Here is a 16,664-nt window from a genome sequence, read left to right on the forward strand (position 1 = left end):
CCGCTCTCCAATTCCTCGGACACCGAGTACTCTCCGCCAGATCTCGCTCCACCTGGTCTAACCATCTTGCTCGCTGCGCTCCTGGTCGTCTTGTTCCTACCGGATTTGAGGCGAACACCATCTTTGCAGGGTAGTTGTCCGGCATTCTTGCAACATGCCCTGCCCATCGCATCCGTCCAGCTTTAGCCACCTTCTGGATACTGGGTTCGCCATAGAGCTGTGCGAGTTCATGGTTCATCCTCCGCCTCCATACTCCGTTCTCCTGTACGCCGCCGAAGATCGTTCTTAGCACTCGTCGTTCGAAAACTCCGAGCACTCGCAGGTCCTCCTCGAGCATTGTCCATGTTTCATGCCCGTAGAGAACAACCGGTCTAATAAGCGTCTTGTACAGGGTGCACTTTGTACGGGGACTTAGTCTGCTCGACCGCAATTGCTTGTGGAGCCCATAGTAAGCACGACTTCCGCTGATAATACGCCTCCGAATCTCACGGCTGGTATCATTGTCCGCCGTTACCAGTGAGCCAAGGTAGACAAATTCATCGACTACCTCAAACTCATCGCCGTCGATCAATATACTACTGCCCAAGCGGTGTCGTTCGTCCTCGGTTCCGCTGGCCAGCATGTACTTTGTTTTAGACGTATTTACCTTTAACCCAATCTTTTCTGCTTCGCGCTTTAGTCTGGTGTACTGTTCAGCCACCGCCACAGATGTTCTGCCGATAATATCCATGTCATCGGCAAAGCAGACGAATTGACTAGATTTGTTGAATATCGTGCCCCGCGTGTTGATATCCGCTCGGTTCATAACACCTTGTAGCGCTATGTTGAACAGCAGGCATGAAAGACCATCACCTTGACGAAGCCCTCTGTGTGATTCGAATGAACTTGACAATCCACCCGAAATCCGAACACAGCACTGCGTACCATCCATTGTAGATTTAATCAGTTTGATGAGCTTCCTGGGGAAGCTGTTCTCGTCCATGATTTTCCATAGCTCTTTCCGGTCGATGGTATCATATGCGGCTTTGAAGTCAACGAATAAATGATGCGTGGGAACTCTGTATTCACGGCCCTTTTGGAGGATTTGCCGCAGTGTAAATATTTGATCCGTTGTAGACCGACCTTCGACGAAGCCGGCTTGATAAGTTCCCACAAATCTATTCGCAATTGGTGATAGACGGCGGAAAATGATTTGGGACAGCACTTTATAAGCGGCATTGAGAACGGTGATCGCTCGATAGTTCTCACAGTCCAACTTGTCGCCCTTTTTGTAGATCGGGCAGATAACCCCATCTTTCCACTCCTCCGGTAGCTGTTCCGTATCCCAAATTCTAACAATTAGTCGGTGTAGACAAACGGCCAGCTTTTCTGGTCCCATTTTAATAAGCTCCGCTCCGATGCCATCTTTTCCAGCTGACTTGTTGTTCTTTAGCTGCATGATGGCCTCCTTAACTTCGCCTATCGTTGGGGCTGGCACCTCTTCCCCGTTTGCTGCACCGTCGAAATCGCTTTCCCCGCCGCCATGGTTTTCCGCCAGAGCGCCATTCAGGTGTTCGTCGAAGTGCTGCTTCCACCTATCCGTCACCTCACGATCGTCCGTCAGAATACCGCCAGTTTTATCTCGACACATTTCGGCTCGCGGCACAAAGCCTTTGCGGGATCCGTTCAGTTTCTGGTAGAACTTCCGCGTTTCCTGAGAACGATGCAGCCGCTCCAACTCCGCATATTCCTGCTCTTCCAGGTTGCGCTTTTTCTCCCGAAAGATTTGGTTTCGCTGCATCTTCTTCTGTTTGTGTCTTTCCACGTTCTGACGTGTGGCACTGCGCATCTTGGCCGCCCGCGCAGCGTTCTCCTCATCCATCACCCTCCTACATTCATCGTCAAACCAATCGTTCCGCTGATTCCGGGCCACATGCCCGATGGAGCTCTCCGCTACACTGCTGATGGCTGTTTTGATAGTGTTCCAACAGTCCTCGAGAGGGGCTTCGTCCAGCTCGTCCTCTTCCGGCAGTGCAGCTTCGAGTGAATGCGCGTAGTTTGCGGCGACGTCTGGCTGCTTCAGCCGCGCGAGATCTAACCGAGGCTGGCGTCGGTACCGAATGTTGTTCACAACGGAGAGTCTTGGGCGCATCTTAACCATCACTAGGTAGTGGTCCGAGTCAACGTTAGCGCTTCGATAGGATCTGACGTCGATAATGTCTGCGAAGTGCCGACTGTCGCTAAAAACGTGGTCGATCTGTGATTCTGTCTGATTTGGCGACCTCCAGGTGTACTTATGGTGGATTCTGTGCTGGAAAAAGGTACTACGTACGGCCATATTCTTGGAGGCGGCAAAGTCGATAAGTCTTAGGCCCATTTCATTGGTTCGCTGGTGTGCACTGAACCTTCCAATCACCGGTTTGTATTCCTCCTCCTGGCCGACCTGAGCATTGAAATCCCCGATGACGATCTTGATATCATGTTTTGGGCAGCGGTCGTATTCACTCTCCAACTGCGCGTAGAATTCATCCTTGTCGTCATCGGTACTTCTGAGGTGAGGGCTGTGCACGTTGATGATGCTTATGTTGAAGAATCGGCCCTTGATTCTCAACCTGCACATTCGAGGATTGATTGGCCACCACCCAATCACCCGTTTCCGCATCTCGCCCATCACTATGAAAGCTGTACCCAGCTCGTGTGTGTTGCCGCAGCTCTGGTAGATGGTATGTCCATCTCTGAACGTACGTACCGTTGAGCTCTTCCAGCACACCTCCTGCAGCGCTACGACGTCGAACTTGCGGCTCTTCAATACGTCGGAGAGCACTCGAGTGCTCCCTTGGAAGTTGAGAGATCGGCAGTTCCACGTCCCGAGTTTCCAATCCATAGTCCTTTTTCGTCGCGTGGGTCTATTCCGATTGTTCCAGTAAGAATATATTTGTTCTTCGTTCCATGCTTTAATATTTTTCGTGGTGACGGCTTGCAAAGCCTGCTACACCAACCCCCTGTTTCGCCGGAGGGCCAACGAAGCTCGAAAGAGCCCTCCTTTCCTGTCAGCATACGACCTTGGCTTCCACCGGGGTTGGTTACCCGATCTCCACCAAAGTTGCTCGTATCCCGGCTGGTACCACGAGGCGGTAGGAATAGGAGTTGCTGAATAAGAGGCTATGAACCACTGTAGGGTCTATTTTATGCCTACACGTGCACAAGGCACCGACGGTACGCATTATTCAGCCGTTTACCAGCCAATATTGGTGGATTACGAAATACTAAATTCCAAAGTTTGAAATGTCATTTAAACGTAGATCACCAATATGCCATACCACTCTGTGGTCCAAAAAGGCAAAAAGTAGCAAAAGGTATGCTTTCATTTAAGCAACAGGTGTAGTGTTTTCGGAACTTTTGTTCGTATGAAAATCCCCCATATTTTGAAAGTGTCAAAAGTATCAAAGGTGTCAACATTAAGGGCTTACTATGATAAAAATAAAAACTAACTCTTTCGTGTTAAGCGACAGTGACATGATTTCTTCGGCAAAGCTGTAGGAAATGTAAAAGCAAACAACTATGCTGAAGAAATGACATTTCTATTTTTGTAAATTACAGAGTTATATAGCATTTTCCTTGGCAGCTCCCCAAAAATTAGTTTTTCATACTTAACTTTAATTTTAGACATTTTACAAGATTGCATTGTTCAAGGCAATTATTGAAATACTCCAAACACAGGTTTTTCCTGAAGACTGCAAATCTCTAGGGCATTTCCTTAGTAGTTAACGCATATTACCTACCTTAGTTGTTCGGCGACAATCCGTTTTCGAATCTGAGACGAATTTAGGAGTCGTCCCCACGCTTCTCAGTCTTTGGCTGCCACTCTCCAGTCACCCCTAACTGCCGCTGTTGTGGCATCCTCGTCAGCAGTGCTTATCCAATGGCTACGGTGTCTGCCTCAAAGACAATAGCTTCTGTCGGGTTCATTCAGCATTATGCGAAATGAAATTATGTTAAATGGGCGACCCCGGTTCTTATTGTATTGTGCAGGAACGATGATTGGCTCAAGTGCGAAGTAAATTATGCATAACGTTCATTATGCCTATCATCCATTCGGCCTATCCTTCATTATGCCCAATGTTCGTAGGCCTCACGTCTGTATGCCTAACATCACGCAGTTTGACTTCCAAATTTTGACATTTGACCTTAGATTTTCGGTTTTTAATAGGGTATGTTGCTGCTTCGTCGTAATTGCCTATTCCCGTCCTATCCAACTCAAATTATTAAAAATGTCAGCGATATTTATGACACACAATACAAAATTAGTTATTCCCTAATATTTTAATTTGTTGCCTATCATACGCGATCAATCAAAGTGAGCTGAGATCTATATAAATGCTTTTTTTCCATCAAAGAATTCCGAGCAGCCAATTTTTCTACGTTTTTCGTGCGACGAAGAAGAAAATGTCGACTAATCGTTTCAATTTCCGTCAATGAAAATAATTCACGCAACGCATTGTCGTTACTCTGCAGCCGGAAAAACTTGCATGACCAGAAATTTTTCAGAATAACATTTGTCATGCTGTCCTACACAAATACATGCGCGCTAGGTTCGTAAACATTATTGTTATTTTTAGTTCGGACGATGAAAAATTTTGATGGACGGATTTTAAAACGGTTCAGAATGATCTGTCAGTAAATCTTAAACTTTTCTGCTCACAGATATATTTTCAAGTTGACAAAGCTAGCGAACTTAGTTGGCTTTTGCCAGTAAAGTCAGCTGCGTAATTACAAATAATGCTTTAATAATCGCTTTTTAGTGAATTCAAAGTGCATGGATCGGAAGGTAAGTATGTTTGAGTCAAATCAGCACAAGAACTTTTGGAGTATTCATTAAATCCACCTAAGAAATGATGAAAATTACAGTGGCTTTCCTTACTATGATGGGAATTAGAAATAAACTCTATCTGGTTTTCGACTTTTGAGTTGTATTTTCAGATATGTGACCGGTGATTAGAAATCTCATATTTAATTTACGCAATACAACTGAATTGATGTAATATATTGCTCATTCTTTGCTGTTTTTTAGTACAGATGAAAGAACTCAGTATTGCCAACCTGAAACCAACGATTCGAGCAAATCACTTGCGTTCATGTTTGTGTTGTTCTCTACATCCATTCATGCTCGACAATAGTGAATGAGATCAAATATGAATCGCTCATTCATTTCAGTGATAATGGCATCAATTCGATAATGGCAAACGAAATTACAATAAACATAAACATTGCTCCGAAGTTTTAAATTAATTTCCTTCAGCCAGGTTTTGGTTAATTTTTAAAAGCAGACAGTTTAAAAACTAACCTTTGTGATCTAAAGAGATCAGTCAAGAGCAGGAAAATTGACTGACAGGTTAGTTGGGCAATCATTCATCACTGCAATTCATGAATGAATTGTTTTGAAGGGTAGAAAAGTGAGAAAGAGAAACACTGTCAGCAGTTCAGTAGTCACGTCTATTGGCTGACAGATAAAGGAATACTACCAGAGGTAAAACTGCATGCGCTGAATGCGTTTTATATTCGCTCTCATGCAGAGCTGTCAATTTTTACGAGCACTGACTGTATATGATTTCCTGTGGCATTTGGCTTCAGACTTCAGACTTGACTTTTGAACACTGACTTTTGACTTTTGATTTTAATGTGTTTTAGTCTTCAATTTTCGACGTTTAATTTTTAATTTAATTTTCAACTTCTGATTTTCGACTTGAACTATTTGACTTTTGAATTTACTTTTGGCTTTTACCTTTAGCTTTGGCTTTTTATATATATCTACCTTTGGCTGTTTATATTTTCGACTTCTAGGTTGCAAACTTTGATTTTTACTGTTAATTTGACTTTTTATTTTGGCTTACGATCTTCGACTCTTTGACTTTTGACCTTTGTTTTTTTTTTTACTTTTGACTTTTGTCCGTTGAATTTTACGATTTTATTTGTGCAATTTTTTATATCTTTGGCATTAATTTTCTTAATTTTAATTTTATCTTTTGACGTCTTAATTTTAACTTTTGATTTTTTACTTCAGATATTTGGCTTTAAAATTTAAATTTATTATTTTGATTTATGCCTTTGATTTTATGCTTGTGACCTTTCATTTTTGATTTTGACTTTTTAGTATTGTTTTTCAACTAACATTCTGGTTTTTGTATTTCCTAAATTTTACTGGTTCTGGTAAATTAGTGCATATGTACTAGGCTAAGCTATTCTATTGTGTTCCCTGTCCTGCGACATTAAGCTCAATTGTTGACTCTGCTTTCATGTTAAATTTTAATCCTAGTCCTGATTTCAGCTCAATGTTAAGTCCTGCCTTCCGACCAAGTAGCCCACTCTTCAGACAATTTTTATAATCTTTTTAGGAATCAGGTCACAAACTTGAGTAGTCTTATTACACTTTGTAGAGAGCAGGAATAAAACCGATTATGCTTTTCGCTGCTTGACAGATTCGGTTATTATATAATGAAGCTTTCCGCTTCAAAGCTATTAGGCATGCAGCTTGCTTTGGTAAAAGCTGGATCAGTCCGCCATCTTTGTTAACTTGAATATACATCCGTGAGCAGAAAAGTTAAAATTTTACGGTCAGATCAAAAAGCAAAGCAAAGCCATGGGTATAAACGTCCTCAAGAACTTGACCCTTCTTTATCGACAGACTTCGCAGCTGGTTATTAGCGTACAAAAAAACTACGGGGCCAGTGTAAAGTTCCTATTGACTCAATAACGGCAACGCTCAGTTGAAATTCGAACCTACGACGACTGGCTTGTCAGACCAGCATCGTACCCCGGAGCTAACTGGGCGGACGGTTAGATCATCCTGATCAATTTGGTTTATGGCGACCATGATAAAATATTCCAAACAATAATTAATGAATTTTTGGCAGTCTCCGTTGGTTTGCAGCATATGCACATTAAATTTTGTCGTGCAAATTGATATGATAGGTAAATAAAATCAACGCGCCATCGGAATTTTGCAATTTTCGAAAACGGGTTATTAAAATAAATATATTCAGTTAGACACTCTCAATTTCTAACAAAATGAATTTGGTTGCTTCCTGTCCCGAGCAGGAGCGAAGAGCAAAATAATACAAAAACAATATCAAACTGTGTTATTATAGTATATTTTATTATTGAATAGATAAGGAGATACATTGATAACACATTTTGTTATTGAGTAGGTATGTAAAACAGTAGTTGTAAGATGAGTATGATAACTGATTTTGTTATCATATCTTATTTTGGCCTTAAAATGACATTCGATATATTTCGTACAATTTTTTTATTGATTAAAGAAATTTTAGATTATAAATATTTTATAAAAGCATTTTTTAATATCTCATATACTACTGCATTTGTTATTCAATACCTTAATAATACTAAAATATGTTATTCTTAACTCTGAATACAGTCATGTTATTGCTTTGTTATTCAAATAACACAAGTAGTTATTCTTTTAGCCTTAAAGGAGTAAAATTTTGATATTATTTTTTGTTATTTAACCAACTATGTCAGCCAAAGCAAGACCAAATTTTGATATTCGATTTCCAATAACACATTTTGATATTATTTTGCTATTCGCTCCTGCTCGGGGTGACAGGAAAACCGATTGATAATAACTTTCTTTGTGCAAAACACTTTGCTTTGATGATTTTTTGTTTACGAACTAAAATAAAATACTAGAATATGGCAATATGGCCGGGCATCAAAAAATTATTTCGGTGGTGAACTCTAATATTGCTCATAATAGCAGCAATAAATCTGATTGGTCAGGGTGTTATCCTTTTAATCTATACCTATAAAGAAGGATTTCTGTCTGTTTGTCCTGTGTTCCTTATAGAATCAAAAACTACTGAACCAATCGGCGTGAAAATTTGCATGTAGAGGTTTTTGGGGCCAGGAAAGGTTTTAGTGATGGTTAGAGACCCCTCCCCCCACTAAGAGGGGGGGCTTCCATACAAATGAAACACAAATTTCTGCATAACTCGAGAACTAATCAAGCAAATAGAACCAAATTTGGCATGTGGGTGTTTTCGGTGACAAGAATTTATTCTAGGGTAATTTGAGACTCCTCCCCTCTTTATACGGGGAATTATAACTCCTCTCCCCTTTAAGAGGGGGGGTTTCCATACAAATTTCCTCATAACTCGAGAACTAATCAAGCAAATGGAACAAAATTTGGCATGTGAAAGTTTTCGAGGGCAAGAAAATTTTCTATGTTGAATTAGGACCCCTCCTCACTTTAAGAGGGGGGGCTCCTGTACAAATGAAATACCAATTTCCTCATAACTCGAGAACTAATCCAGCAAATGGAACCAAATTTGGCATGTCAAGGTTTTCGAGAGCAAGAAAATTTTCTATGGTGAATTAGGACCCCTCCCCACTTTAAGAGGAGGGGCTCCTGTACAAATGAAATACAAATTTCCTCATAACTCGAGAACTAATCAAGCGAATTGAACCAAATTTGGCATATGTGTGTTTTTGGAGACAATTTTTTTTCAATGATGAATTTGGACCCCTCCCCACTTTAGGAGGGGGGGTCCTATACAAACGAAATACAAATTTCCTCATCACTCGAGAACTAATCCAGCAAATGGAACCAAATTTGGCGTGTAGGTGTTTTTGGAGGCAAGAATTTTTTCTGTGATGAATTAGGACCTCTTCCCACATTAGGAGGGGGGGCTCCAATACAAATGAAATACAAATTTCCTCATAACTCGAGAACTAATCAAGCAAATAGAACCAAATTCGACATGTGGAGGTTTTTGGATGCAAAAATATTTTCTACGGTGAATTAGGATCCTTCCACACTTCAAGAGGGGGGGCTTCTACACAAATGAAATACAAATTTCCTCATAATTCGAGAACTAATCAAGCAAATGGAACCATATTTGGCATGTGGGTGTTTTTGGAGGCAACCATTTTTCCCATTATGAATTAGGACTTCTTACCTTTTTAGGAGGGGGGGGGGGCTCCCATTCAAACGAAATACAAATTTGCTCATAACTTTAGAACTAATCAAGCAAATGGAACCAAATTTGGCATGTGAGAGTTTTAGATGGCAAATTTTTTTTCTGTGGTGTATTACGACCCCTTTCCCTTTTAAGAGGGTGGGCTCCCATACAAATGAAATACAAATTTCCTTATAATTTGAGTACTAATCAAGCAAATGGAACCAAATTTAGCATGTAGGAGATTTTTGAGTCTTGAATTTATTTTATGATAGTTAGAGACCTCTCACCCATGTGGTAGGGGGATATGGACTCTCATACAAATAAAACAGAAATTTTTGCGAAACTCAAAAACTAATCCAACTCGAGAAATTCGAGACTCTTCCATAAAACATTAATCAATAACAAGACCACAAAAACTATCTATAGTAACACTAGATCATTCAGGACGAGCCGGTCGCGAGTGTTGCCGGTGACCCGCCGTCGGAAGCGCCGCCCACTGGGGGGCTTGCAAAACTCGAGATAATGACAAAGATCATCCGAGATTCATGATTTATGTACAACACAGGTTAATTTGTGGCAATACGAAGTTTGTCGGGTCAGCTAGTAGCTTTATAAAACTAACAGTTTTCTTGCGATTTGGTGTATCATATTGTATTGCTAACAGCTAATAAAAGGGGAGCTAACAAAAAGAGTAAAGAGGTTCAAATGAAGAAAAGGGGTTTTGTTTCTTGCATTAGAAAAATTTCAGTTACAATAACAGATGTACGACTTCCAATTTCAATATTATACCAGGTTAAATTTTATGTCCAATTTCAAGCTTACCTCAGTGACTTGACAATGGATTTCAGCCTACAGGCTCGTGAAGTTAGGAGAAATTGAAGCTTGAATTTGCGATAACTTTGTAAGGGAAAGTCTAGTGATTTTCCGTCTTCTGCTAAAACATGCATTTTTAGGGAACCTGCAAAGAAAATGTTTTATAACTAAGCAATTGATGAATATAGAAAGGTTATTTCTTCAGCATACTTGTTTGATTTTACATTATCTACAACTTTGCTGAGAAAATTAAGCCTCTATCTTTTAAAACAAAAAAGTTAATTTTTTTATTATCATAGTGACAAGTTTTTGACACTGCCAAATAATAGGGGTGCTCACACAAACACAAGTCTCTAAAAGACCATTATTGCTAACATAATAGCAAAAGACAGTAGGAAGAAAAGTTCCACTTTTGGACTTGTCAGAGGGTTTCTGTCTCCTTGATATGACCGCTTTTTTAAACTTTAACACTCCACTTAACTGACACTCTGTATTCAATTTCGGTATTTTTTGATGAATAACAGTCATAAACACAGGAATCATAATCTCTTTATTTGCCATTATTTTTCTCATGTGTTTGTTTAACTACAAATGGGAAAAAAATTGCAATGCATTGCCATCCTTGATGTAACACTTGGAGCTGATTGAACCAGAAAGATTGGATTCACGAAAAAAATAAAACTCAACCTATAAAATGAAATAATTCACTACAAACGTTTATTCTTATCCCGCAATTGCAATTATTTCCAGAATTGACTTCCGACCGAAGAAGGGCGTTTACGATCTGCACATTACCAACACCTCGTACAGTCGCGATAATGGCCGGTTTGAGTGCCGCATCAAAGCCAGTGGCACCGGTGCCGACGTGCACCAGGAGTACTACAATCTGACCGTACTTACTCCGCCGCAGCCCCCGCTGGTGGCACCGGGAACGATTGCGGTTGCGACGGAAGACAAAAAGCTCGATCTCACCTGCAGCAGTATAGGCGGCTCACCGGATCCGACGATAATGTGAGTAACATTTTACCCTGAATGCTCAGTTGGAAAATTGAAACATGATCACCTCCTTCCTCCTCAGGTGGTACCGCGTAGGATCCAATACCGCTCTGCAAGCTCCAATCAACCGAGGCGGCTCGAAAGATCTTCAAACGACCAGCACGCTATCGGTACTGCCCCGCCGAGAGGACGACGGAGCCAAGTACCGGTGCGTAGTATGGAACCGAGCTATGCCCGAAGGACATCGACTGGAAACGCTCGTTACGCTGTCCGTTAACTGTAAGTATCCTACTTCCTTCCTTAATGGATAATCCACAATGAGCCACAGATTTCCCACCCCCAGTTGATCTGTTTATCTCGAAAGATTAAGTGGTTTTAATAGATCAAGGCGCAAAGTGCGACTTTGATTACCTCACCGAACTCACGCTGCGGCAAGTTTAACTGCACTTATCAACTCCCATAAAGTACACGATCATAAATGTAACGCAGCAGCAAAAGTTTCACAACGTTATCAAAATATAAATTTCCGCTCTGGGTTTTGCGTAATGAAAATCTAATCCTCTTCATTTCCCCCTACTCAGTCGCCGGCTATGCCGGGACCAAATCCAAGCCACCACCATCGCCGTCGCCGCCGCCGCCGGAACCAACATAAAACTGACCAGTAAACACAATACCATTATAAAGAGCTCATCTTTTCACACCTTTTGCTGGCTGGGACTGCTGCTGGTCAGGCTTAACCATTAAAATATGTATTTACCTTTCGCCACCTGCCCGCCGCGCGGTTCCCAGCCAGGGTCCAGGTCCAGAATACCGCAAAACACTTCTTATAAATTATCGCCGTCAAATATAACAGCCGCACGGAAAATCCACCTGCGCGGTGCTGCGCCTCATCTTTGTTTTTTTTTCCTTCGGTCGTTCGTTCGTTTGTTCGTTTCCCAAAGGAGAGCTTTCCGTGCTCCAGTTATTTCTTTTTTTTTTTTTGCTTTCGCAGTCAGCATGTCCTGTTTGAAATACTGGCAAATGCTTTTTCTTCCGGTGCTCCGGTCCGGTGGTGGAGTTTGCTCTGCGAGAAAAAAAAAGTCCGCCGAAAGAAATCCGTGGGGCATCGTTTATTACTTCGTTTGGCATTTTCATATTAAAATGGTGAATCAGATGAAAGGCATAACTTTGTTCGGTTTTATCCACTCAATGGAAATGGTAAGGGTGTAGCAGGCTGAGTGGGGGGAGACTGGTAATCCAGCCTGTACAGACCCTTGGGTGAATCGTAGTTCTTGTTCTTGTTTTTTTTTGAGAAAGTATACCGCGAGTTCTAATGAAAATGTTGCGCTAGCTGTCTCTTGTTATGGGCCCCTTGTAAAGAAGTTTTTCTTTCTCGCAAGTACCTACCTACCGGTATCAGCAACATGTTGACCATTTATTTGTTCTAGAAAATAGAAGGACATTACTCGGTGGGAGCTTGTAAGCTATGTACGCCTTGCTTGAGGCTTCGTTCTTTTACAAAGCCTACGCAGAACAGTGGCTTCCTGGATAAAGTAATTGTTTTTTTATAATTGGTCAAACCTGTCGAATGCAAAGTTTTGTTGTATCTACGCAACGGATCAATTTTTTGTTCTTTTCTTTTCTTTAACTTTAACACAACTTTGTGTTGGTTCGTTGTTTGTGTGGCTACAACTTTTCCATGTTTGAACTACTAACAATTTTTATATTCAACACATTATTTGGAATTCTGGTCGCAATTGCCGCAACCAACAATGTAGGACGATTGCAATCAAATTTTGTAGGTAGTTTTTTCCGAAAACTAAAAGTACCGATTGTACTAATCGTACATTTTTATCGTGATACTTTCCCGTTTTGAGACGATGGAAAAACATCGTCCTTACCAAGCGCTCTTATATGATATGATTATACGATATGGGATATGCATCTATTTACTTTTTGCTTATACTTTTTATCGTGGATAAAATTTAAAGTACCTGTAAAACCACTCTCCTGGCTCGATTGACATAAACAGCGGAGCTGGTTGCTCATGATGCTGCTGTGAGTATCACACACACACACAGTCACCCACCTTTCACTGCCGCTGACAGCGGAAGCTTTATTGAAATTGGAATGAATGTCACACCATACTAAATTTTACAGCTCATTTTTTTTCGCTGCTTTACTACGTTTCATCCCGTAGAGCGGCGAAAGTTCATTGATGATTAAGAAGACGACGAGAACGACGACGACACTTATGTCGATGGGTGGTATCACTGTTCTCCAGTGAGAAAAGAACAAGAATTCTTGTCAATTATTAGCTTTTTATAGTTAGTACTTGAGACTTTTTAATGGTCCTCAATCTGGATTCTGTTAACCCTTTATAAGGCAGTGGCAACTATATTGCCACCAACAAAAAATTTTTATTTTGCTTCTATAATTATATTGATGTCATTATAGACGCAAAACAAATATTTTTCGTTGGTGGCAATATAATTGCCACGACCTTATAAAGGGTTAAACATATAGAAGGTGTATAAACCTAAATAAAATAAAAATGATGATATATGAAAATAAAAGAAAAAATACCACTAGAGTTTCGTAAAAGTTTCACAATAATAGCACACAAATGTTACAATAAAGAAATAAAAATGGCACAAAAACGATACAAGTCTCAAATGGTACAAAAATGACATAAAAATACAAAAAATACTATTCGTCACTGCAAAATTGTGTTCTTTAATGGTACCAGATATAATAAACACAATAAAAAAATAAATAAAAAAAAATAAAGACACAAAAGAATCTCAAAAAACACACAGAAATGATATTAAAAAACAGAAAAATAAATTTACTCAGTATTAAATTGAAAATGCTCAATTTTGACTCAGACTATACTCAAAAAATATATATAACAACAATTTCATCACAAAAAGATACATAATGACGAAAATACAAAAAAATGATTGAAAACGCTACAAATATAATACCGAAATGATATACCGTGACCGCCCCTAATTCTGCGCAGCTCCTAATTCTGCGCATTTTTCTTTATATAACTATTTTTCAACATTGTGCATAACAATGATCATTGCGTTATTTTTTAATAAATGTCTGTTGAATATTACGCCATTATTCACCAATGGGCCATAATATTTGAGAGCGAAATAAATTAACGTGAATCTGAAAGTATTTTATATGGCAGAAAACATCGTCGTTAGCACCAACGCTAAGATTGTCCTGCTAGAAAATTAACAAATTTATGATCGAAATTCTTTGCAATGATCAAATTACCCAGCATAATTAGAAAGAATAATTAGTTTTAGTCATGTATGAGACAAAAAGAGTGATTGCATGCATTGGTTTCCTTAGAAAAATGCGATGCAATAATGCGCAGATTTAGGCACAGATTTTTTATTCATGTCCCAAATTCTGCGCAGTAATGTATCCTACGAAGAAAGCGCGAAAGAATACGCAACCACACCCAAATGGCTGAGGTATAGAGGCATGAAAATTCATGTAGAATCTTTAACTTGCATTGATTTGAATCCTGATGTGCTGTGTCTCGGGGTCCGAACCCACGAGCGCCAATTCATGAAACCATGTCTTCTATTTTTTTAATGTCCAACCTCATGGGGCCGTCAGAGAGTGGGGCAGTGGTTTCTATATGAAAACACAATCTTTAGTATTAGTGTAAAGTGTAATTTTCAGTATGCAGAAAACCCGAATCAATTCTCCCTTCACGTTATCAAGAATAAAATATTTAACCCATTATGTCCTAGCGTATGATATATCATACCTCGTCTTCAAAACCTGTTTACTGCTGAATTTCAATAGTTAGCATTGTTAATATATCACTACAAGAGAGATAAGACTTCAATCTGATGTGTGTGTGATATAATTTGTCAGTTTTTGTCATTTCATCTGTATTTTCAACAGTGCAAAGTTGTGATAAATGGCGGAAAAAAAGTTGAAAAAAATGGCGAAAAAAACATTGTCTCCAAAACGCATGAAAAAGTCTGCATTTAGTGACGAAACATTATCTGACATGTAAATTGGTATTTATATGTAAAGTCTATCATAAAATTCGATAAGAAATCTGTAAACAACTTTGTAATTTGATTGTTTGAAACTGAGCCTATGAAATATCAAACCTGCGATATTTTGGGCTTGAAAGCATTCCAAATGACGATTTTGCGTTTCCCGACACATTCGAGCCATAATATAATAGATTACAGAGTTTCACTTCATTTGGTCCAAATTTAGGTATACCCGGGTCATAATGGGTTAAAATGAAGCAATCAAAATGATAACAATATTCCTTTGCCACCCGGACAGCACAAGGAGGCCGGAGCATGAATTTAATTATGGTAATGGCTAATGCCGCATTTTTTGGTGTGCTTTCAGCGTATAAAGACATAAACAGCATGGCAGGAGTATTTATTTTCACTTTTTGGGTGCGCAGAATTAGGAGCAAACATGCGCAGAATTAGGAACATGGGCAAGAAAGTGCGCAGAATTAGGCACCGTGGATAAGTTTACAAAACGCAAAATATACTCAATTGTTGGTCGACTTATAATTCCCATATTTTTTACCAGATATTATAGACCGTAGAACTACACGTTGAGGCTATCCACGTTGTTAATTTAAATCTAGAATACTTAGAATAGCGGAAGAATCATAAAAATGTCTTAACTGCGCAGAATATGGTACGTTCACGGTACAAAACGGACAAAATAAACACAAAACATTTAAAAAAACAATGCAAAAATGGTGCTGAAATAACACGATACCGATGCAACAATGAAACAAAAATGACACAAAATAATGCAAGAATAACGGAAAACTATACAAAAATAACTCAAATTACAGAAATGATTCAAAATTATACAAAAATAAAATAATTGCATATTGCATACAGATAGCCCAAATGTCCATTAAAAATGATACATAATGATCCAAAAATGGATGCAATAAATACAAAACTAAAAATAAAAAGGATTCGAAAATGATTCAAAAATACACAAAAATTACAATAATATCATAAGTGACAGAAAACATATAAAAATGATCCTTTTTGTATGCTAGAAGGGCATTGGGTTAAACGTCCACTGCGACAGTCTTAATGATCGTCTTTATACAAAAATGATACTAAAATACAAAAAAACTACACAAAAATGGTTTATAACCAATTAAAATATAATAAAACAATAATACATAAATGACACAAATTACCGAAACGATAACTTCGACAATACACAAAAAAATACATTAAAATGCTACAAATCATAACACAAAATATTATGCAAAAATCCACAAAACCAAAAATTGTGACACAAAAATGATTCCATAAATACATAAAGATCATTATAATTTTACGACATACGTGACAGAAACAGTACTAAGATGATGTATTGTACCAAAATAATATAAAAATACCAGAAAAATAATTGACACCATATGACCAAACATTTACAAAAAGGAGACAAAAACGTTGTAATGACACAAATATGATACAAAAATACAAAAATGATACAAATATGAAACAAAAATGGAACAAAACATTAATGCATTGTTGCGAAACTGCTACACATAAAACAAAAATGACACAAAAATAAAACAAAAGTGGTATAGGAATGGTACAAAAAGGAAGTTAGCAATTATCCAAAAGAACAAAATAAATTGAGAATTACACAAAAATATGCAAACTGCAGAAGTGATACGGCATAAATGCAACACAGAAATGACACATAAAGCTTCGAAAATAGTACAAAAAATGACAGCTGATCAAAAAGGATACTAATAATGATTCTCAAATAATAAAAATTTACTCCGAAAATGCAAAACATAACAGTAAAAATAATACACAAATTGTGCGAAAACCCCATACAAAAATAGCCCAAAAGGACAAAATTTCCACA

At 38.9% G+C, this 16,664-nt stretch overlaps 1 protein-coding gene across 3 annotated transcripts in view; it reads left to right on the top strand.

Moving 5' to 3' along the window:
* LOC128743911 (cell adhesion molecule Dscam2-like) overlaps nucleotides 1-16,664 on the top strand; it is a 765,320-nt gene that overhangs the window by 439,473 nt on the left and 309,183 nt on the right. For all 3 annotated transcript variants that reach the window (XM_053840604.1, XM_053840603.1, XM_053840606.1), the window contains exons 4-5: nucleotides 10,521-10,781; nucleotides 10,849-11,045. In XM_053840604.1, coding sequence (XP_053696579.1) covers nucleotides 10,521-10,781; nucleotides 10,849-11,045 — 458 coding nt within the window. The remainder of the gene's footprint in view (nucleotides 1-10,520; nucleotides 10,782-10,848; nucleotides 11,046-16,664) is intronic.

Source organism: Sabethes cyaneus, chromosome 3 (genome assembly GCF_943734655.1).
Source record: "Sabethes cyaneus chromosome 3, idSabCyanKW18_F2, whole genome shotgun sequence".
In the NCBI taxonomy this organism is placed as follows: Eukaryota; Metazoa; Arthropoda; class Insecta; order Diptera; family Culicidae; genus Sabethes; species Sabethes cyaneus.